This window comes from Myxocyprinus asiaticus, chromosome 32 (genome assembly GCF_019703515.2).
Source record: "Myxocyprinus asiaticus isolate MX2 ecotype Aquarium Trade chromosome 32, UBuf_Myxa_2, whole genome shotgun sequence".
In the NCBI taxonomy this organism is placed as follows: Eukaryota; Metazoa; Chordata; class Actinopteri; order Cypriniformes; family Catostomidae; genus Myxocyprinus; species Myxocyprinus asiaticus.
Window position 1 is genome coordinate 35711386 of NC_059375.1, and position 25554 is coordinate 35736939.

Below are 25554 nucleotides of genomic sequence, written 5' to 3' on the forward strand. Positions count from 1 at the left end.
TTGATTCAGTTGAAGTATTTGACATGAATTGGATGACACACCATAGGTTTATATATGTTTAGACAAAATGTGCCCTCATAAATGTTACTAAATGCATAAAAAACAAAAAACAAATCCTGGGTGGCAAATGCTGACCCTTAACAAACAATTAATGACACTGGATTTACACTAGATGGCAGACTTTCTTCATATTTTTGTCCTCGTATTAAGAGATGCAATTTTCGAATTGTACAACTAGCCACGACCATTTTATCAAAACCTTCATATACAATTTCTGCAACTGGACGAAATAAATGTTGTGATGTTGCATAAGGTCGTCGAAACAATGCCATGACAAATGCTCACCGTAATCAAAGCTAAAGGCCGTCCAACAAAATATTAGAGTATGCAATTTTTTTATTTTTTTTTGGCCAGGCAGTGAATGTTATGGTATGTTTTAATTGTAAAATACAATTAAAAGTTGCCTTCTGGATTTAAATAAGCAGATACTTAAGAGCCTATGACTGGATCATTATTGCAGTGATAAATATGTTTCAGCTGGCAACAATTCTTTTAACCCTAACTGAGGCAGTGTGTAGCTTCTCATTTCTTAAACAATCATGTCGAAAGATGTATCTCATGGTAGGGGAAAAGATGTTACTGTGTTTCAGAGGGGGCAAATTATTGGCCTACATCAAGCAAAGAAAACAACTAAGGAGATTGCTGAAATCACTGGAATTGGATTAAGAAATTTTGCATTATTAAAACATCGTAAAAATTCGACAGTAGAACTCACCAGTGGCGGTTCTGGCTTACTTGGTGCCCTAGGCGAGATCCGACATCAGCTGACTACCTGAATGTACTGAATGACCAGGTTATCCCATCAATGGATTTTGTCTTCCCTGACGGCACAGGCATATTCCAGGATGACAATGCCAAGATTCACCGGGCTCAATTTGTGAAAGAGTGGTTCAGGGAGCATGAGGAATCATTTTCACACATGAATTGGCCACCATAGAGTCCTGACCTGAACCCCATTGAAAGTCTTTGGGATGTGCTGGAGAAGACTTTACGGAGTGGTTCGACTCTCACGTCATCAATACAAGATATCGGCCAAAAATTAATGCAACTGGACGAAATAAATGTTGCATAAGGTTGTCGAAACAATGCCACGACAAATGCTCACCGTAATCAAAGATAAAGGCAGTCCAACAAAATATTAGAGTATGCAATTTTGTATTTTTTTTTTAATTTTTTTTTTTTTGGCCAGGCAGTGCATGTTATGGCTTTAGTTCATTGGCACGTTCGCAGGAGTTGAGTAAAAAGACAAAAGATTATCTGAAAAGCAATATTTATTTTTAAATATTGTGAATAAGTGAAGCGAATCAAAGGCACAACATAAATTAATGTTTTCATCAGAGGTTACACTTCTTCAGACTGTATACACAGAATTTACAGGTACAGTACAGGCTCCCTCAAATGTGTTTTTAGAAGGAGCACCAAGACATCAGATTAAAACAAATTACAATGTTTAAAACTGTTGAGCTGTTTCAAATCAATACAACACTATCCAATTGTTAATTTGATTTAATAAAATTATATCATGAAATAATTTCAGTGTAAGGTATTCATATGTTTTGTCTAGTGCTGGTCCCATGTCAGTACAGACCAAATTTTTTGAACATTTTAAAGGGGACAAATGATCAAATTACTTCACACACACAGAAAAAAAAAAAGCATGTCTAGATATCATTGACAACTTCATTGCAGGTAAAATAAATTATTCTGCTGTGCATAAAAGTTGACATGTTTGTTCAGTCACAGAATACAAGCTTAAAGGGGATTTAGTCATTTAGACATTCATCTCCATTTGACCAAAAAGAGTATCCGTTTGAACTTAAAAAAAAAAAAAAAAGTTAATCATAACAAAACATATTTATTTATTTTTTTTGTTTGTTTTTGCTGTTTCAGGTGAAGCAATCTGACCCTATAATAAACTTCTAATGCATGGTCATCAGCATAGGGCCTTTGCACTTTAGAAATTGTAATAAGCTTAATTCTCCTTTCAAAACAATCACATAGAGTACGCTGTGAGTGAGTTATGTGTTTCAGTAGAATGAGAGCATCAAAAGATAGTAGATATTGCAGCATGTTATATTTCAAGTATTGAAAAGTGTTACCAATGCATGCAAAATGTGTTATGATGTTGCCTTCATCATGCCAGTCCATAACACAAATTTACCCAACAAAACTGCCACTTTGATGCTTTAGTTTTTTCTTGATAGATTATATACTGTAAATGCAAAAGGGCTATAAGTTGTCAGTTGTATGTACTTACATGTTCCTTCATTTTTATTTCATTTCATATTTTTTATTTTGTATACAAATTTGAATATACAGTGTTTAATTACTGTATTTAACACCCTGATTGCGATGAGATTACAAGGCTTACATGTGATAAAGCTCACCAAACACTTCAAACAAGCAACATTTGTCTCACGGACTGAATGAATTACTGCCTTTCTCATCGAATCCTGCTGCTGTTACTGCTTTTAAAAGAAACTTTCAAAATCTCACTAAAATGAACCTACCCTAAACTAGTTCCTAGTCTTCATTGTAACTACAGTTCTTCTGTCACATCTCCCAAAACTAAACTAATTGCCAAGTCATGTGTTACTCAGAACATATTGTTTTATTATAAAATCAAACTTTTTGGTGAGTAGTACTTCACATACAGCATTGAATAGGCACAAACAATACATTTAATATATATTCAAATGTGTTCTAATTGTGGCTTTCAGTCATGTTATGTCCTTCTAAATAAAGGCTAAATGGCTATTAGTTAAAGGAATGGTAAATACATAGCACCATTTTTGTTGAAATAAAAAAAAAACAAAGATAAGAACAAAGCTATGGGTAACACTTTGCAATAACGTTCCATTCGTTAACATTATTCAATGCATTAGGTATTATGAACTAACAATGAATAATATATTTTTATAGCATTTATTATTTTTTTTTTTTTAATGTTAGTGAATAAAAATACAATTGTTAATTTTTAGTTCATGTTGGTTCATTGTGCATTAACTAATGTTAACATATACAATAAGCTCACATTCATTAATGCATTAGGTATCATGAACTAACAATGAACGATATATTTTTTACAGTATTTTTTGTTAATATTAGTTATTAAAAATACAAATGTTTAATGTTAATTCATAGTGCATTTAATAAGGTTAACATATAGTAATATATTTTCAAAATCAAAAGTTGTATATGTTGAAATATTAACCAAGATTAATAAATGCTGTAAAAGTATTGTTCATTGTTAGTTCACGTTAACTAATGTAGACAAATGGAAACATGTTACCAAGCTTTGAAATTATAAAAAAAAAAAAAAAAAAAGCTTTTCTAAACATGGTTTATCAGTTACTTTTCGTTTGGATTCTCAATGCAGCATAATTGAAAACACTTTGTCATTGTCCCAATAATTTAATACATGCACTTTGGTTAAAATACCTAAAAAAAAAAAAAAAAAATTAAAATTTTTTTTAATATATATTGTTGGCCATATAAGGGAAGAAAATGACACAAACACATTATGGCTAATGCACATTTCTGGGACAAAAACACACTCTAGGCAATTAATTAGCATAAAGAAAAGCTTTTGCAAGGTTCTTTGTCAACAGAGCAAACATAAAATACTATTTACATATATGTAAAAAGTGTTATAAATAGGTTTTAAACCATAGATACTATATACATCTTCAAAAGATGACAGTATTGAATATGTCTTTTTGGGGTGGCAGTGGAGTTGATTTTGACGGACCCCCCCTAGATGAAGATACTGCATGATTTCACTTCTCTGTGGGTGCAGTGCAATACTTTGGCTTCAGAGCTTTACTTCCTGATTGCGGCCACAGAAGGGCGCCACCTCACTCTCGTTTTCTCAAGATTACGTAGATTAAACCACTTATTAGTGCCAGAGGGAAGGCTACCCAGGCCAGGATGTAGCAAAAGCCAAAAGACTCTGACGGATGGACCCACAAGCCGTTCATTACCGTATAAATAATAGCTCCGCACATAACAAACAGACCTTGGGTAGAAGAGAAAAAGAAACATTAGCTAGTTAGAAACGAAAGAGTGACCTAAACACAATCAATTTCTTTACTAAATACACACATACACACACTGGTGGCCAAAAGTTTGGAATAATGTACAGATTTTGCTCTTATGGAAAGAAATTGGTACTTTTATTCACCAAAGTGGCATTCAACTGATCACAATGTATAGTCAGGACATTAATAATGTGAAAAATTAATATTACAATTTGAAAAAAAAAAAAAACAGAACTTCTTAAACTACTTCAAAGAGTTAATCAAAAAAATCCTCCACGTGCAGCAATGACAGCTTTGCAGATCCTTGGCATTCTAGCTGTTAGATTGTCCAGATACTCAGGTGACATTTCACCCCACGCTTCCTGTAGCACTTGCCATAGATATGGCGGTCTTGTCGGGCACTTCTCACGCACCTTTCGGTCTAGCTGATCCCACAAAAGCTCAATGGGGTTAAGATCCATAACACTCTTTTCCAGTTATCTGTTGTTCAATGTCTGTGTTTCTTTGCCCACTCTAACCTTTTCTTTTTGTTTTTCTGTTTCAAAAGTGCCAATTTTCTTTGCAACTGTTCCCATAAAGTGCACCCCTGAATCTTCTCTTTACTGTTGTACATGAAACTGGTGTTGAGCAGGTAGAATTCAATGAAGCTGTCAGCTGAGGACATGTGATGTACTTATCCTCTTGTTTAGTTGTACATCTGGCCTTCTACATCTCTTTCTGTCCTTGTTAGAGCCAGTTGTCCTTTGTCTTTGAAGACTGTAGTGTACACCTTTGTATGAAATCTTCAGTTTTTTGCCAATTTCTAGCATTGTACAGCCTTCATTCCTCAAAACAATGATTGACTGATGTGTTTCTAGAGAAAGCCGTTTCTTTTGCCATTTTTTGACCTAATATTGACCGTAAGACATGCCAGTCTATTGCACAATGTGGCAACTCAAAAACAAACACAATGTTAAGCTTCATTTAACGAAACAAATAGCTTTCAACTGTTTGATATAATGGCAAGTGATTTTCTAGTATTTTATTAGCAATTTAGCATGATTCCTCAAGGATAAGGTGTTGGAGTGATGGAAAAGGGGCCTGTCTAGATTTGATCAAAAATGACTTTTCAAATAGTGATGGTACATCAGTAATGTCCTGACTATACTTTGTGATCAGTTGAATGCCACTTTGATGAATTAAAGTACCAATTTCCTTCCGAAATAGAACAATCTGTACATTATTCCAAACTTTTGGCTGCCAGTGTATAATATTATATATAATTATATATTATAGATGAATTGGACCAGATAGTGAAGAAAAATCATTCCAACAAGTGGCCAGCATACACTGGAACTCCAATACTGTTTAAAATGCATTCCTGGGGGCACATCAAAGTTGGTTGAGAGAATGCCCAGAATGTGCAGAGCTGTAATCTATTCTAGACAAAAGGTGGCCACTTTAAAGAGGCTAAAATACATACAGTATATACGTTAATATATATTAATATTAGGATATTATTTAGATAAGTCCTGTCAGATAATACTTTAAAATGTTTCCTTTCATTGGAAAGGACATTTCTCTAAAAAACTTTTTTTTTTTCTTTCCAAGCTTTGGAAGCATAAATACTGTGTTTTCTGTTTGTAAACTATTGTAAGCATGTAAAGAAAGATGTCATTTTCCATTTCAACAGTTATTGGACATTAAATATAATCTCCCGATTACAAAAGGCCTATTCCTATAACTATTAAAGGGATTGTTCACCCAAAAATAAATTCTTTCATCACTTACTCACCCTTATGTTGTTCCATACCTGTTGAACTTTTTCACTCACCATTCTCTTTGATTGCATCTTTCTGTCCATACAATGAAAGTGAATGGTGACTGAGGCTGTTATTCTGCATAACATCTGCTTTCATGTTCCACAGAAGAAAATCACTGGTTTGGAACAACATGAGGGTGAATAAATTATGAATTTTCATTTTTGGGTGTACTATATCTACGTCTTTGTGAGAGGGAGGAAACATGACACGGCACTTTCAGAATGTTCTTCACTGTCAGGCGGACCACAGAACACCCCCAGAGTGCCAGTCTTGACATTTTATCTTGTGGCAGTGGCCATGTGTCCAGAGCCAAGCCAGTGGGCACCTGTAACTGGCTGGCTTTGTGCTGTTTACGCCCTCAGCATTCCCCTAATATTTAGCTTTCAATTAGAGTGCCCATCCTCTCCAACGAGAGCCACTGACAACAGCCTAAAAGCCCTCAGTATCTTCCAAAAATCAAGCAGCCTTGATGGTGCCCACAGAACTATTCATCATCCAAGAACCGTAATGATCTACAGTAATATTCCATCTTAATTACAGCCTAAAGACTCAAATTTAAATGTAACATTTGTAATGCGAGCTATCAATTTACATAAATTGCACTTCCAATTACGTAAAAGACTGCAAAACTCCTCTTTCTATATTTGTTCCCTCTACACTGTCTGTAGTTAATGAAGAGAGACACTAGCTCATTTTGTTGGTCTCCCAACAAACAATATTCGGTTACCAGAATATTCTAGGAATGCCAGTTTATGGTTCTATAATATAAAACATAAAAAAAAGAATGTTTCTAGAACGTAAGGAAATTATCACCCCCCACCCCCCCCCAAAAAAATAACCAAATATGAACATACAGTAAACTAACGATAAGGAAACGTTCTGTGTTTGGTGACCTTGCCTATTTAAAACTGCATGCTGCATTATTTAATCTTAGGAAATTATAACCACATCATCTGCAGGAAGTTTATCCATAGCAGTGGGCATTAAAGGATTTCATGTGTTGTCTGTTGTTTAATGAGAGCTGACAGGCCTCATTAGACTAACAAGGCCAAGGCCAAAAATATTTTCATCTAGCAGAATAAAGGCATATGCACCGCCACAGACACATAAGAGATCAGTAGATGTCCCTTAGATATCCATATCAGAAAATCATTGAGGACAGTTTTAATATTTTATTAATCAATGGCAATTGATCTCAGATAACCTGAGCCATGTGTGCACTGCAAGCTCAAACACATATGCAATTAAGGAATTTACTGTTCACTGCACTTTAATTTCTACTTTGAGTACTTTGGGTTTATTAACACTGCATGAGCATGCTAGCATGTTATGGCAACCTCATTAACATTTGCAAACAACAAACTGATCTATTGCCACTTGTTCCTATACTGCATTCTGCAGTCAAAATTGGACACCTACTTATTCTTTATTACTATGTTCTGCTTTTTAGAATTATATTAAAAACTAAAATGTATGTATGGGGATTATGTACAGTAGTAAGCAAATATTAAACAAATAAATGTTCTATATTTTAGCCTAAAAAGTGGGAATTCTCACAAACAATAAACAATTTTAAGAGTTTGTATATGGGTACTTGTTGGATGCTTTTCCTTTCCACAATTCAGTCAAAAACTATTTATTATTATTGTAATGGAATTCTTATGTAGGCAAAAATATATTTTCTACTAAACATTTCAACATAAGCCTTTAGATCAAAAGGTTTATTAGATCACAAGAAACACATTTAGTCAACTGTAGTACTGTGTCATGATACTCACTAGCAAGGATCTGGAATGATCCAGTAAGGAAGAAGCGTCCGCCCTTCTGGAGCGTGAAAAGCTGGCAGAAGAACAGCAAGAGAGACAGGAAGCTGAAAATGATTGACAGGATCATGAGGGCTTGGACTGCCTGAATCCAAACTGCAGTACAGAGAGAAAGACAGAAAGTTGTTAGATGTTAGGGTTCCCCCTCCTTAAAAAATCCCAATTTAACCCCTGCTTATTCCTAAAAATACTTAAGGGAGTTTGAGCTTTATAGAAATGAAATAATTTGCTCTTGCAGTAAAGAAGCCTAGAACTACAATCAGCATTAGGCAGGTCTTTATATTGCATCCGCTATTCTCAATCAATTACAACAGATTTAGTTGCACTAGTATATTAAACTTTGGACAATGCCTTGTAATTTGGAGTGCAATTTGAGATGTGCACTTAGATATTTATTATTGATATTTCCATTGTGGGGAAGTGTGAGAAAAAAATAAAAAATAAAAAAATGAAATATCAGTTCGTAATTAACTCATTGTTGCCAACATTTTGCATTGAATGGTTTGATAGTTGTATCATGGACAGATAGATATTATACACACAGTATATAGATATATTGAACACTGGAGAATCCATGGGCTCTCAGCCTGCCAGGAACACTTAATGCATTGTGCAGTCACATAATGAGGATTGTTCCTAAAAGCTCTTAGAAGGATACCGGAACCTGATATTAACTCTCTTTAGATGTCCCAATGCCAAAACAAGGGAGCTTACAAGTAGGTTAATTAACCCTACCTACATTTTATTGTTTTAAAAGCCCCCTGCTTGTCATGATTATTCCTGCATTAGGACCATTCCACCCTTTTACACATAGATACACAAAACATAGATGGGAGAAAGCATGTGTTTGCATTAGTATTTTCTGCATTCCATGGAATATGTTTTTCTTCTTTGTACCATGTGAATCATGAATATGCTCAAGCGAAAATGATTCACAAGACAAAAGCTTAGACTGAAAAATTTAAAGTCAATAACATACTGTGGGACTGTTTTGGGGGACTTTAGGACTGATGAATAATGTTGAGGCAGATGTTTTAGTTTAATATGTAGCATGTTATTCTGGCTTTGGAATGTTCCATTTGTATTTCACATGTACACTAGGGTGACAAACTCAGTGTAACAGACAACAGGCAGTCAAATTGTAAATTTTTGTCTTAGCATTGTTTTCCTTCAAAATAGCTAAGGACATCCTTGCTGAAAAAATCATTTTGCTGTTCTTCCAAATCATAGGTGTGCATTTTACTCTGATTGCGCAAAACTTGTCTAAGAAGAAAAATACCTTGAGTTTTGTGCATAAACATCTTTCCCTCATCCGTGTGCCCAAGCAGTAATAAGTGTAATGCATGGATTGTCTGGCATGTATATTGCTTTTCAGTGGGTCATTCCTGTCGCATCAGGTTTCCACCTCCAAACCACCCCCCCCCCCTCGTTCAGCAGTATCTGCCACTCCCCTTAGAGCCACTAGAACTGTCAATCCCCTAAAAGCAGAATCAGAAGTTTTACTCCCGCTTAAAATCAGTTTCAACATGAACCCACAGAAGAACAAGACCCTCTACTCCTGCCTAAAGCAGAATCTGATCCTCTAGTCCAGTCTAAAGAATCAGACTCTCTAGTAAAGCCTAAAGCTGAAACAAACCCTTTACTCCAGCCTAAAGCAGAATGAGACCCTTTACTTCAGCCTAAAGCCGAATCAGATACTCTAGTCATAAGCAGAATCAAACCCTTTAATCCAGTATAAAGAAGAATCAGACTCACTAGTCCAGCCTAAAGCAGAGTCAGACCCTCTTCTCTAGTCTAAAGATGAATTAGATGCTCAAATCCAGCCAAAAGCAGAATTACACTATTTAATGCATAAAGTAGAATCAGACACTCTAATCCAGTCTAAAGAACCAGACTCTCAAATCCAGCCTAAAGCAGAACTAGACCCTTTTCTGTTGCCTAAAGTAGAATCAGTCCCTCTGTTTTAGCTTTTAGGATCACTAAGTCCATACCATCTTCTTGTTTGAGCCTGCTGCTCTGGCTCTTTTTAAGGAGAAGTCCAGTTTACGTGTGAAAAGTTCAACAATTGACAGTATTCCCATTGCTCTCATACAGTAAAAGAATAGAAACTGAAAAACCTTCAAGATAGACTAAGTGAATCAACATGTCCACAAATTGAGGTTTCTTGTGTGCTAGAATAGGTAAACATTGGCAGTACAATATGAATGTTCTAAACAGTGAAATATTATTTCTCAGGCAGACACGGATAACCTTAAAAGGACAAGAAAACCTCATTCATGTGCTTGTAAACATCTCAGAATGGAAACAGTTGTGGAAATGGCATTTGTTCTTCTCAGAACACATCTCATTAGAGACATGTGAGGGGGCTATTCTAGTATGCATCCATAAATACAGGTCTTTGCTATCTGTGAATGTATACAAGACCACCACACGCACAATACAAATGACAAAATTATAGGTCTTATCTCTTAACAATGAAGTAAAAATAGCATCACGTTGGTAAACTTAATCTGCTCACTGTTACTAAATCTATAAACCTAAAAATAAATCCTTGGTTTATCAGTCTTCACATGAAGTAAACACACAGTCTTTTCCTTCCTGAAAAGCTATGACATTTGTAGTTTCCTGATATAATGTGGCTGTAGACCCTTTTCTGAGCTTGACAACTCCCTAATGTAATTGTGTCTGCTGCCATGCATCCATTGCAAGACCGGGAGATATCAACAACCCTGGTGTATTTCAGGGCAGAATGTTTAGTTTTGAAGAGGGGGCACTCTGTTTGCATTAAAAGTTCTACATATGGTCTTGGGTGTGAGGAATGTGGCTTAACAGATGATTAAGTATGCACTAGGGAAACATAGCACAGAAGTAGGAGTATGTGTGTTAATGTCAGACTCCCAGTATCATCCCTGAAACAGCTCTCTATATCAGGATGATGAATAGGATTTCATGCATGCTTTTGCTGTCAGTGTGGAGAAGCTTCTCCATACCAGCTGTTCCTCATCAGTCCTGGTGTAAAATACACCACTCAGGTAATCTTAGGCTGTTTTCACAATTGGTTTGATTTCTTGGTCTGAACTCAAGTTCAATACTACCCTCATGTTGTTCCAAGCCCATTTGACTTTCATCCCTTCATGGAACACATATTTATGTTTGGTCACATGACAGCCTCAGTAACCATTCACTTTTTATTGTATATAAAAAATAAAAAATAAAGATGCAATGAAAGTGAAGTGACTGAGGCCATGTCCACACTAATGCATTTTAGTTTGAAAACGCGTCTTTTTTGTCTATGTTTTGGCCTACCGTCCACACTGAGATGGCATTTTTTGTCCAGCAAAATGAATACAGTGTCATCGCGTTGTAGTATGGACAAGGGAAATGAAGATATCTGAAAAGGATGACATTTGTTGTCATGTGACACAGTCATGTGATCCATTAAACCCAAAACAATCAAGATGTCAGCCCATGTTGTAGCGCCTTTGTTGTGCCTGTTATTCACTTTGGTAGCGTTATTAAAGATAATGTTAGTTTGTACAACCGTCACATTGCATTCCTCTGAATTGCTGTCCGGCGACGGAACACGAGGACAAATCACATTTCAGACCGTACATGGAACAGTGATTTTGCATATGCGCAGTAAGGGGATTTAAGCATTTTCATACATTTCAGTGTGGACGAGCAACTTCTGGAAAACACTTGGAAATGTGGACAGAGAGCATTTTGAAAATGCGGTTTTCAAAGGTATCCAAATTAATGTGAACGTAGCCCGAGACTGCTCAACATCTCCTTTGTGTTCCACAGAGAAAAGACAGTCATATGCTTTTGGAACAACATGGGAGCGAGTTATTTTGACAGAATTTGCATTTTGGGGTGAACTACCCCTTTACGAATGCAAGCTGCTCTCTGAAGGCATTTTATTTAGATATTCAGTCGAAATGAATTAAGCTAGTCCATACATGTTACAATAAACAACACTATTTAAAAATTATAGCCACAAGATGTTAACATGTATAATGTTTACATGATTTTAGTGATTTCATTTTATGCAAATGTCTCAAATGCAATATGACAATAGCCTCACAATTATATCTAAGGGTTTTAACTTTAGGGGTTTCTTGCAATTGGGCCCTGGCAACTAGATGCACCAGTGTAAAACTGGACACGTTCTTTGCAGAAAGCCCAGATGTCCATCAGAAATATACTTATGCAGTGGCTAAAAACTTTCAAAGAGCAACGACCCTATTTCTCCTGAGCAAGCACAGGGGAGAAGGACAGAAAAACCCTCTGTGCCCAACCATGCATCACACCACGCTATGCCCTAAACAAACACAGGACATCATAGCTGCAAAGCCAACAGTCTTGGGAGCTATGAAATAACACAGCAAAGCATTCTGGTCCTGCCTCATTACCAAAGCACACCGTGCTAAAACTATGCCATCAAATCACCCTCTGAGAACAGCTAATCCCACAACAAGGCTTAAATTATTCGCTTGAGAACGCCAATTTTTTCTGCACATTTTTTTTTCCTCCTAAATGCACCATACAGCAACCAAAAAGACTAATCTGGCAAATAACAAAAAAAAAAAAAAAAAAAAAAAAAAGGCAATATAAAAAGGTATGTATTGTAACAGAAAACTCAGCCACATACTTACAATAATGTATTCTCTGTCTCTCTAAAACTGCCTTCATTCTTGTTTTGTTAACAATCTTGTCACTGGCATTCTGATGGAGTTGTGACTCAAATTACACCATGCTTGGCCTACGGTTGTCCGATGCTACTAAATCACACTTGCACACATACGCAGAGAGATCAGTTTAAATCAGAGCTGCTTCAAATACTCGACCTCTGCCCCACCCTAAATGTTCTCAAGCCTCTCTTCAACCTCACTCTCCACTCCCAAACAAGGGGCCCGAGTTCAGCCATGGCAGCCAGACTATTTATACAGTCTGCATTAGCTGATGTTGAAGAGGGATCTGTTGTGGATTTAAACTGCACACTTGCATTCTCAGCCATAGATGGCAGTAGTGAGGTATTAGGCAAATTGGGCACACCCACCAAAGAGTGCAGTAAACAGGCAAAGGGGCTTTGACAAATTCAAGCCCTCCGTGAATAACCTGCTATGCTAACATACCAAGGGGGCACTTGAACCCTTTACAGAGAGGAAGCTTAACAGACTGCAGTAAACTTTTTTTTTTCCTAACATAAAAGCAACATTATTGCTCAATTATATGTATGAATTGCTTATGAACAGCAGGGTCCTACCTCCAGAGTCTGCATGGTCACATTTATAGTCTCCATTGACTGAGGTGCAGTTTGTCCAGAGGTCTGAGCTGCTGGTTGGGTTCACAACCCATGCCTGTTAGAGGATGTGAGAAAACTGATCAGCAGGAAGGTAAACATATGAAACTCTGTGCTTCTATATGTTTTAGTCTCTAATTGTGTGGATCAAGTATAATATCTAAATTCCAAATTAATTCCACAGGTCTATTTTGTCCATTTTAAAACTGTTTAAAGAACAGTTGAGAGAGAGAGAGAGAGAGAGAGAGAGAGAGAGAGAGAGAGAGAGAGAGAGAGAGAGAGAGAGAGAGAAAGAATGACAATGAGAATGACAATGAGAATGATTTTACTTACACTGACTATAGTGGACACGAAAAGCAGCACCAGTGCAGCAATGTGCAGAATGACGATTCCAAGTAAGAGGAGCAGCATGATTTTTCCTCACTGTTCTCTGGAAGCACAAAGCAAGATTTTACTGATAGTCCATCACTGAATAATTACAACATATTTACTTAATCTACTAAACAAGCCATTGAAAATACTGTGTCCTTGGAGTTCTTTTAGACAGTGTAGCTCGTTAAAATATTTTAATTTGTAGGTACAATACTATTCTGTTTCTTTCCTTTTTATTCATTGTAATACATTTTTAAATTGTATTATTATTATTATTATTATTACTATTTCTTGCGCTTAAATGATTTTGAAATTTAATTTTGCATGTCTTTATTCTTTCACTTTATAATTTCTATGTAAAGCAGTTTCAATTACCATTGTGTATGAAAAGTGCTATAAAATAAACTTGCCTTGCCAAGGTAATTAAGCCAAAAACGGTGTAATAATAATGTTATATATTATATATATATATATATATATAAACAGAAAGCTGGCTTTTGCGGTCTTTCAATTTCTATATCTTTTATCTAACCCTAGTCTTTCATTTTCCAAACTTTTTAAAAGTCTGATTATGAACATGTAATCGATGCTCGCACAGTAAGTCCAGTAAATCAGAACGCTATTTGACATCAGCCCAAATGCATCTTCTTCCACCATCAGTTTGGCGCAAAAACAAACAAAAGTTGTTGCATACGCATTAAAAGTGCAAAATAGCGTCCAAAAGATTCCTTAACGGACTACAATAATACAGCAAGGACAGGCATGCGTGTCTCTCTACAAAAATAAATAGCAGAAGCTGTTGGCTGAGCCAGGGCATTAGTAGTCTCTCATTCTGGGATTTCTGATCCACTCCAGGCTCATTTTATACTAATAAACAGACAACATACTTTTGTACATCTCTAACCAGAAGCACAAATCCAACTTACTGAGAACAAATCGAAAGTAAGTCCACAACACTGGATGAAAACGCCGAAATGCAGCCGCGCAACTCGTGCCAAAGGTACTGCGTACTTCAAAAGTCCAGATCCTAACGACAAGCTTAACAACCTGTATGGAGCAGCAGTTTTAAAAAGGCTCATTATGGAAGGACTACGCCCTTTTTTCTGCGTGGCTACGTCAGGGCGCGCCCCTCTGTGACAGCGCTGTTCCCTATATGGAGCGCACAGCAGTGCGTAATAGCGCAGGAAAACCACCGGGCACTCAGTCATACACAAACTTAACAAGCTGAGTTTGGTTCTCATGGATACAATAAAACTACAATAATACAGCAACAACAGGCATGCGTGTCTCTCTACAAAAATAAATAGCAGAAGCTTTTGGGTGAACCAAGGCATCAGTAGTCTCGCATTCTGTGAACTCTGATCCACTCCAGGCTCATTTTATACTAATAAACAGACAACATACTTTTGTACATCTCTAAACAGCAGCACAAATCCAACTTACTTAGAACAAAGCGAAAGTAAGTCCACAACACTGGATGAAAACGCCGAAATTCAGACGCGCAACTCGTGCCAAAGGTACTGCGTACTTCCAAAGTCCAGATCCTAACGACAAGTTTAACAACCTGTATGGAGAAGCAGTTTTAAAGAGGCTCGTTATGGAAGGACTACGCCCTTTTTTCTGCGTGGCTACGTCAGGTCGCGCCCCTGTGTGACAGCGCTGTTCCCTATATGGAGCGCACAGCAGTGCGTAATAGCGCAGGAAAACCACCGGGCACTTAGTCATACACAAACTTAATAAGCTGAGTTTGGTTCTCATGGATACCAGCATGGACGAAAAAAGATTTCACTTTAACTGAAATAGTGTATTTTAACATGTATGTACTGTAAAAACCTCTTAAAATTGGTCTGACGGTTAAACATTAGGCCTACTTTTGTTGGTGGAACCTAATATAGTTTGATTGATTCAGTCATATTAAATAATACTATGTTTGACTTAATTAAAACCAGTTATTTCAATTTTAACACAAATTTTAAGAATTATTGCAGTTGGACTTTGAACTTAAGACTGTTTCTATAGAAATTGAGCAGATATAGTTGGCTATTTGACATATGATGACAGCTGATGTTTTCATAAGTCGTTGTTAACATAATCAAACAAAAATAGCTATGGTCTTGTTTCTTGGCTAAATGAGGAATGTACTTAATCTGTTGTGGTTGCTATGGGAACGAGAAATAAAAGCTTGTCAAATGGTTACTCTTGGTTCTCACTGATACTGACTGTGTGTGAAAATGAGTGTGGTGGTTAGTTGGCTTTTGGGAGGCCTCCAGAAAAGAGAGATTCCCCTCCCTCCCTTTCCCTTCTCTCTCTCTCTCTCTCTCTCTCTCTCTCTCTCTCTCTCTCTCTCTCTCTCGTCATGAAATAGGAAGTCAATAAAAAGAGCAAGGGCAGCAGAGAGAGACTGAGAGAGTGCTGAATGTTTTTACTGATGTGAGAGAGAGTTCACAGAATGTTGAACTGATCAGAGAATAACAATCTCTGTACACTGGATATCTGGCATTCTTTTATCTTAATAATGTAACGTTTTATATATTCATATTTATTACCTTTACCTCACAAAGTAATGCTTTCTTTCGCTATTGTTTTGCCAGTTTTATGAGTGTATGTTTTATGGTCGCTACTTTACAGTTCTAGCAGAGGTCAGTTGTCAGAGTCTGAAGCTCTTTGTGATATGGATTACATTTGTACGACATCGCTTCCCATGAAGGTTTACATAACATTTACATGCTATTTGAGTAGTTGACATGCCAGGTAAAACATTTAGTGTCCCTAAATGGTTTATCTACCCACACAGCAAATATAAAGAAATGAAATTATGACAGATTTGTATTGAAGTGTTTAAACAGAGGGTGATTGTTAAATCATTTCAGCCCATGGACTATCTGGATCCAAATGCTACATCGTTGCATATCTGTGAGAGTCCACAGATTTTTCAATCTGCAGTGTGACAGTGGCTTGTTGTCCTTGCTTATCACCCATTGACTCAAGCAGAGAGCAATAATCCCTGTGGTACTATGGAATGTTCTGGTGTTCCAGTTACACAAGAGATAGCATTGAGAATGCAACTTTGACATGAGCGTCTTTTAAATGTGGCCTTGTGTCCTCCAATTTATTTTCAAGCAAACTTTCCTTTGCTCAATTGCTAGGTTTCCATCCAACTGTTTTTATACAAATGTTATTTTTTATAATTATAGTTATTTATATGTAATTTGTGTTTAAGAAAACCTGAACGGAAACGCTTGATATGTGCATAAAATCTCAAAATTCGCTTAAAAGTTTATGCGCTAGGCAGAGGTGGATTTTGTTGCATTTCGCATGTCAAAGGTGCATTAAGTTGATGGAAACAGTTTATTTTCAAAACGATGAAGTGTTTGACTTTGTGCGCATAAACGAAAGTTCCGACCTTGGCACACAATTATTAAAAAAATAGCCCTTGACATTCTGAAGTGTTTACCCACAGCTGGTTGTCAAAGTGGGTCCTCAAAATCAGCCTGAAAAGTTTTGAGCATGGGCACTCCCAGGTATATAGAGGGTGGTGGCGTATGGGCATAACAGCCCTTTCAACCCTCATTATATGAGATATTACACTCATTCTGCAACATCTCCAGGCAGCATTTAATAAAACAATGTACAATTGGTACAATACCGCAAATACAACTCTCCCTGAAGTAAGGAGGTAATTTAGCTGTTCCATCGTGACAAGGCAGGCTACCTCAAGATAATGCGTATGATGTAGTAGATGAAAACGCTGAATGATTCACATTTTTCTTTGTCAAATTGTAAACATTTTTATTACATTTGGTTGGAAACCCAGCTAATCAGAGAGGACAGTTAGGATTTGAATTTGGGGGTGGGGGGGTGGGTGGGGGGTTCTTCTGCTTTTGTAGCAGAATCCATCTCATGGTTCAACATGTTGTGCATTCTGAGATGCTATTCTGCTCACTACAGTTGTACAGAGTGGTTATCTGAGTTACTGTAGCCTTTCTGTCAGTTCAACCAGTCTGGCCATTCTCTGTTGATTTCTCTCATCAACAATGTGGTTAACTTAACCCTGTAAATTATAATTTTGGCACTGCTTTGTTTTCTTAATACTTTAAGGCAGCAATTAAGCTTAAGTTTTCAAGTTGAAGTGGTTTGATTTTTTTTCTCCCCAATTTTGTGTTTTTAATTAAAAAAACAAATGCATAAAGATGACAAAATTTTATTTAATTAGTAATCATCCATGGAAACAGACAGGACAATTTGGTCAAATACTATCGACCTAAGTATGACTGCCCACCACTTACCACATTTAATGACCTTCATCCTGTTTGTCTGTCAAACGTTCCAAAAAACATCTTAAGTGATATCAGAGCAGACACTTTGGAGATGCACTTCAATTAAGTGACCAGTGCTGCATCCATCTGAAATGCTGAATTGCTATAGTGGCATTCAGCTTTAAAAATCTTATCTTGGTTTGATAGGCACCGTTTTCTTTCCTGTGCTAGCATATTTCCATATTGGAACAGAAAATTTGGGTGAGGCACACTAAATGGCTCGTCCCTTTTTTTTATTATTATTTAATAATGTATTTTTTTTTAATAGGCTTTAGTTACTTCACATGTAACATGATTTGCAACTTGCTAGTTAGTTGCAAGTGGTACTAAGAAGAACGATTAAGGTGAAAATGGTCCTATATTCTATGATTCTATATGAATGATTCTATAGAGCATTTAATGGACCCTTTTCACAGACAGTGATAACATGTTTTTAATGCTTTAGGTCATGTCCACTCACTGTATCGTGAAGTATTTTGCTGTACTCTAATAGACATACACGGAGACACCATGCTGCTTGCGTTGTACACATCTCTGCCTTTTATTCTGACTCCAGAAATGCACTCCATGCATTCTGGGCATTGTAGTCCACATACAATTACTACCAATCATTAAAATGTTTAGTAAAATTTTTTATATTTTCAACTTTTTTAATTATTTTGTGTACATTTTAACATAATATTTTGTATTATATTACCCTGGAATAAGTTTTAAAAACGATGAGGTTTCTCATACACCTGCTGAGGGATTGTCAGAAAATTTGGCCTCGTTCCCTCTTCTGAATGCTGTAATCCACCGCTCTCTGTTCTTGTCTTCTTTTTGGGAAGCTGTGAAAGCATAATAATGGATTTTTCTTTTGCTGTTGGAGAAAAGGGGGAAGCAAAAATACATTTGCTGTGGTCTCCAATTTACCACTTTACAAGTTTACACTGCTATCTTTTACTTCCGCATTCCAAAACCGGGTATGTGAAAAGGGTCCACTGTACATAAAGCTGTGAAGTGCAAGATAATGTGTAGTGCAAGATACAGTAAGTAATCAATGTTTTTTGTCAAATATTTTCAATTTTAATTGAGTATATCTGCTTAAGATTCATTATGTCAACTCGTTGTGTACACTAGCTTATAGATGGCTTTAAAGCGAATAGACATGGACTTAAAGTCACAAAATCAAATACTGATAATTGTAGGATTGCACTGATATAATTGGTTGGTGCTGCCAGGACTATTTCTGAGCATTTGGGGGCCCTAAGCGAAATCCTACTTGGAGGCCCACCCTTGAATTGTAGTTACATTCTCCCTTCCCTCTCGGGCCACAAGGGGGGCCCCTATAGGTGTCCAATTGAGCCATAACAGCTGCCTGATTCTTACTGGCAGCTTTTAGTATATTTAAATAAATAAATAAAAATACAAAAAATGACCTTGCTTTGCAGGCTCAGAGGCCCTAAGCGGCCACTTATACCGCTTATAGCTAGAAACATCCCTGGGTGCTGCCACAATCTTTCCTCATGGCAGCCTCATAAATGCCAATGTCTGTGGAAGACTTGAGAAGAGAGTGGGTGGACGGGATTCATGCCAGTAGTCTAAAAGTGTTGAATTCACACACCCCCACACACACACACACACACACACACACACACACCCCACACCCACCCCACCTGACCAGCCTCTAATGTTACACACTACATCCATTAAGAGTGTGTGATTTATATTTGTAAGTCAGTGAGAGACAAGCCCAAACCTAAGTGCAGAGTGAGAGTGTGTGACCCTGTCAGAGAGAATAAGTGTGTGTTTAGGGGTAGGTAGGTGGGTTAAGTGTTTGTGTTTTAAAAGATTTATCTAATTTATCTGACTTGTTTGGGTTTGTAAAGTGGTTTTGTCTCCTTGACTCTAAATCCCTGGATATTGGATACCAACAACAGTACAGTATGTGTGCATGATAAAGGTTCTGGATTCTTTGTATGCAAACCTGATAACTGAAGGATTTTTCGACTGATAGGCATAATCATATATTATTGTTTTGAAACAGTCCTCATGCTCTGGCACAGCTTATTGAGGTTATCAACTTCACAGCCAGAGAAGATTCTGTGGTATATAAGTCAGGATTTAGAGGATCTGTCAGAAATGTCTTTGTAAGGGTGAAAACACATGGAGTTAATTAACAGAGGCTCGGGAGGAGCATGTTAATTTTAATCTGACAAATCACAGCCCACGAGCAGGAGTATATAAGCCACTGCTTACCTGCTTCCTGTGACAACTCTCCTGACATCCCACCTCCACCCCATATCCACCTATTCTCTAGATTCATTATCTAAATAAGTAAAGTCCGGTGGGGGTAATCAGGACTCGAGCTGAGTCTCGAGCTCCGAACCCTCCAGTATACGGACAGCAAGCCAAATATGTTTACTGTTCCAACACAAGATTACATTAACATACGACTGAACCTTTAGTTCAAATATTAGAAGGGAAAGCAGACTTGTCTGTGGACATAAAAGCAACCCACTGATCTTTTATGTCCAGAGGGTGTAGTAACTGGTTGTTTACGATTATTCTCATTCATACCTGTCTTCATCTTTCATTATGCACATGCAGCTCGCACACACAACGCTTACACAGTGTAGAATATGATACACCATAAGCACACACCTACATCCACACCCACACTAAAGCATGTAGACGTACAGATATTCACTTATTTGTTGATCTGGTCTCTATTTCTCTCTCTCTCACTTCCCTTGGTTCCCATTCTGATATGGTGTGTCACACTTCCTGTGGTTTCCCTGGAGACAGGCCATAAATAAACACCAGCAGATAGTATAAAAGCAGAGAATGGACTCTTGAAACATCCCACAGCGTGATTCAGCAGGAGACAGAGAGGATTAAAATAAGACAGTGTAGAAACATTTTTGGTCCAGTTTGCAGTTTATTCTGGCCAAGAACTGTTGTGTAGTGCCAACCAATCCAATTAAAACTTAATGTTGATTTCATCTAGTGCTTGCCAATTTTGTATTTAATATGCATCAGAAAGTAAGTGACTGTGACACAGTCCTTGGTGTGGGCTGTCTGAGGCCCAATGCTCATATAAATACAATGTTCATATAAAGAGAATACAGATCGATCTGCCCTCAGACTTCAAGTAGATAGTTTTGTGTGGCCTGTAGATATTTGGCTCCACAAGACTCCTGTCTTCTGCCAACTGAGCTTCTATTTTACACTGGAGAATGGATAGTTTCCTATTGCACTAGGCTATACTTTGTTAGTTTGTGAGTGTGAAGGTCACGCAATCAGGAATGGCTCTGATCAGAATCAGAATCAGAATAAGCTTTATTGCAAGTATGCTTACACACAAGGAATTTGTCATGGTGTCAGAAGCTTCCAGTGCAAGAGAATGCAATGTATATACATACATACAAACATATACATTTAAACAAATATACATATAGAGACATAAAAAAAATAATATAACAGATAACAAAAAAGATAAATATACAATAGCGCAATAATGTTGTTAGAATATTTTATATACAGATATACAGTTATGGGCAGGTGATGTAATGTATTGAAGAAGAGGTAGGATATGTTAAAGAATATAAATGAAATATGGATATAAGTAGTAATGGATGGATTGAATATTGCACATGGTTGTATTGACCAAAGGAATGTATTTGGGGGCAGTTTTAACTGTTCATGAGGTGGATGGCCTGAAAAAAACTGTTCCTGTGCTGTAGTCATTAATTCCTTTGATCTTGGTGTGGCAGCGGGGGCGTGGTCAAGCATCTCTCCGGAGAGAGAGAAAGCGGTAAGGGTGCTTACACCTGAGTTAAATTATGTCTAACACCTGTCTCTAATTTTAGTGAGCACGGGGAGAGAGGTATAAACAGAGACACACCGCAGGTAGACAGGAGAGAGCCTGGGCATCAGAGACCCGATGGTGGAGCGAAGAGTTTATTGCAAAGTTGAGAGTTTTGTTTTGTGAAGTAGATTGTGTATTTTTAGACTGACTCATTGAACAACAGAAAAGCCCTACGAGTGTGTATTTGCCGCAAAGAGGAAAATAAAAACACTTACCTCAGCCAGGAAATCTGCTTCTCGCCTCCTTCTTCCACTGAGAAGTATTACACTTGGGTTTCTTTGGGACAGGGATGATTGTGGAGCATTTGAAGCAGCAGGGAACTTCACACTGCTCCAGTGATCTGTTGAAGATGTGTGAAGATGGGGGCCAGCTGGTCAGCAGAGGATTTTAGACAAGTGGGTGAAACACCATCTGGGCCCTGTGATTTTCTTGTCTTCTGTTTCCGGAAGACCCGGCACACATCATCTTCACAGATCTTAAGTGAATGTTGAGTAACAGGAGAGGGGAGGAGGCTGGTGGCAGGAGTTGTAAATGTTTGTGTGCTGTGAAGATCAGAGCAGGTGTGAGACTTGGCTTTTCAAATCTACAGTAAAACACGTTCAGGTCATTAGCCAGTTGTTGATTCCCTACAGTGTTGGGGGATGGTGTCTTGTATTTGGTAAAGTATTTCAGGCCTCTCCACATTGATGCAGGGTTGTTAACTGAAAACTGTTTTTTCAGCTTTTCAGAATAGCTTATTTTAGCCACTCTAATCTCCTTTGTCAGTCTGTATTTGGCCTGATTGTACACGATTTTATCCCCACTTCTGTAAGCATCCTCTTTGGCCTGGCAAAGCTGCCTGAGTTTTGCTGTAAACTATGATTTGTCGTTGGTGTATGTTAAATAAGTCCTAGTAGGAATGCACATGTCCCCACAGAAACTGATATCTGATTTCACAGTATCTGTGAACTCGTCCAGGTCTGTGGCTGCAGCTTCAAAAACACTCCAATCAGTGCAGTCAAGGCAGGCTTATAGTTCCTGATCTGCTGCATTGGTCCATCTTTTTACAGTCTTTACTATAGGTTTAGCTGATTTTAGTTTCTGCTTGTAGGTCAGAAAAAGATGAACCAGACAGTGATCAGAGAGTCCTAAAGCTGCACGTGGGACAGAGCGATATGAATCCTTTATTGTTGTGTATCAATGGTCCAGTGTATTTCTGTCTCTGGTGGGTTATGTAATGTGCTGTCTGTTTTTGGGCAGTTCACGTGTGAGATTTGCCTTGTTAAAATCTTCAAGATTAATAATAAGTGAGTCCAGCGGCATGTAGAAAGGCTTACAGTTTATGAAAAGTGCCTCTAAATTAGGGCAGCACCTTTTCTTCAGCGTTGTTACATCTGTACACCAACATTCGTTGACGTAAAAAAACACGTTCCACCGCCTCTCGTTTTCCCCATTAACTCTGCAGTGCGATCCACTCTGAACAGCTGGAAGCCCAGTAGATGTAATGGCTGTCTGGAATGGCTTCACTTAGCCAGGTTTCAGTGAAGCACAATACAGCAGAATTTGAAAAGTACTTTTTGCGTGTGAGGAGAAGTAATTCATCTGTTTTGTTAGGAAGAGAGTGGAGATTCGCTAGATGGATGCTTGGCAGCGTGGTTCAAAAGCTGCACTGTCGGAGCTTGACCAGCACGCCAGCTTGCTTCCCACATTTGCGTCTTTTAACGTGTTTGTACAGCACCGCAGCTCCTCCAACTAAAATGTCTAATAGAATGTCTGAATAATAAAAAAACTGTCTGGTGTGTGCAGCCGAATATTCAGCAGCTCATCTCTGGTAAAACTGATTGGAAATAAATTACTAAACACAGGACAAACAAACAAAAACAGCAAAAAAACCGGAGAGCTCCATACCGAGGCAGCCATCCGTGCTGCCATCTTAGACATAATAAGGGATAAGGGATTCCCCTTCTACCCGTTATGATGTGGTCCACTGTAACTGCACGTTGAATACGTGAACACATCAAGAAAAGCTCTGTACTTGTCTTTCTCTCTCTCTCTCTCTCTGCCTTATACAGTATTTCCATGGTATAGACATATTGTTTAGCAATGTGAACAATGTCCTGACTCAGATATCCATTAGTTCAGTCCTGCACTCAGAGGTTATTACCATTATTTGTTGCACCTGAAATGTATTACATTATGTCATAGAGTGGCGCCACTGTGTCACTATGGTAACAAGTTGAGTAGATACAACAATTATGACATTTAGAAGAAACTGCATATATTTATTTACAACAAACTTAAATGCACAAATTAAGGTAAGACGCATTTATCTCTGCCATTATTATGTGCTGTTTTCTGGGAATCACTCTTACAAAAAAGTACTGTGCTGGTCAAAGGCATAGATTTGGCTTGAATATTGGTGGTATAACAGCATGCAGCATTTACATGTTTCCATTGATCATGGTATAAATATTGGGGGGGTTGTACTTGCTTGTTTTGATTATTGGGGGGTTACCCCCCATGAGCACCATAGCGCCGGCAAGAGTTCGAAATGATCTCATATCACTTTGCAGTCCCATCCTCCTCTTTTTTCCATCATTTCCAGTCCTTTCTCTTCTGTCCCAATGAAGAAAAGTGCCAAAAATATGTTTTAGACATGTTGATAATACCAAAAGATTTTTTAAAGCTATGTTCAATCTGTATTGGTAAAATATTTATATTTGGTGTATACTAATCCTGGTATCTTTATTGTATGTCTCTACAGAGTGATTTGAGGTTCCAATGAGGAGACTCTTATGGGAAAAGTCTTTGCTTGCTGGTTGGTGGTTAAAAATAAAGCCTGTATATGTTAGGACTGTATTGAAGATTCCAGTGTACATTCTCTAAGGACAGGGTTAAGAGGAGAGGGCTAAGGCCAGTTATTTTTGTGTTCACTGAATCAAATGTTTTGATGAGAAGAGGAAAGCATGCATGTCCCAAACTAAAGTATGGACTTCAGGTTTGCAGTCTTGACATAGATGTGAAGGAGAGAGAGAGTGAGATAGAATGAAGGTGGAACCAATGAACATCTTCTCTGTCAGTAAATCTAATTATGTTATGGTGAGAGAAATAAAACTTTTGTTATAGTTTACTCCATAATTTACCCCATGTCATTCCAAACCCTGTGTTACACTGCAAAAAAATAATTTTCATACTTACAATGTTTGTCTTGTTTTCTAGTTACTATATCTAAACATTGTTAAAACAAGATACATTTACTTATGAATAAAAAATGACATAAGATATTAAGTTTTGTTTTAAGCAGGGTAAGAAAAATAAACATGTTTCCCTTTGAATTAGGTTTATTTTTGTTGGCAAATAGTATCTTATGTTATTTTGCTTCTCAAGTAGATGTGTCTCATTTTAAGAATGTTTAGATATTTTTACTGGAAGACATGACAAAAATACTGAGTAAGGAAATAATTTTTTCAGTGTATTATCTTTGTTCTGTGAAACACAAAAGGAGATACTCTTGCAAGATATTAAAGGAATATTCATTTACAATTTGAAGTGAATGAGGCCAATCCGTAAACGTTAAAAAAATCACTATTTCAAAAGTATAGCCACAAGATGTAATCAATATGCATGTTAACATGATTTAAGTGTGAGAAAACTGCTTAGTAACATTTTCTGTGTAAATTTATATCCAGTTTTACAGCTTTGTTGCCATGACGACCCTAAAACGACCATAAAAATGATGATTTAAAAACTTTGCCACTCAAATAATATGAGTTTTAACAGAAGAATTAATATAAGTTGTTTTATAAAATTTTAAGCTTCACAATTTTGCCATTAAACCCCCCAACAATTGGCCCCATTTACTTCCATTTTACGTAAGTGCCTCACAGTAACCCTGATTCCCTATCTGTCACTCACTCGACGTTGTGTCGATGTAGTGACACTAGGGGTCACTCTTGGGAGCCCCAAATACCTCTGATTTTTTTTAAAAAAGGCCAATGAGAATTGGCGTG

At 37.3% G+C, this 25554-nt stretch overlaps 1 protein-coding gene across 2 annotated transcripts; it reads right to left on the reverse strand.

The window, feature by feature from the left end:
- Positions 1-1313: 1313 nt before the first annotated feature.
- LOC127423661 (peripheral myelin protein 22-like) lies at positions 1314-15010 on the reverse strand. Of its 2 annotated transcripts, none has more exons than XM_051668168.1 (5): positions 14843-15010; positions 13361-13457; positions 12992-13085; positions 7681-7821; positions 1314-4078 (listed from the first exon to the last, which is right to left on the reverse strand). In XM_051668168.1, exons 2-5 carry the CDS (start codon positions 13436-13438, stop codon positions 3918-3920), a joined length of 474 nt encoding a protein of 157 aa, XP_051524128.1. In that variant the 5' UTR covers positions 13439-13457; positions 14843-15010; the 3' UTR covers positions 1314-3917. The 2 variants fall into 2 exon arrangements, with proteins under 2 accessions (XP_051524128.1, XP_051524127.1); XM_051668167.1 differs by lacking the exon at positions 14843-15010 and adding an exon at positions 14326-14471.
- Between the last annotated feature and the right edge of the window lie 10544 nt (positions 15011-25554).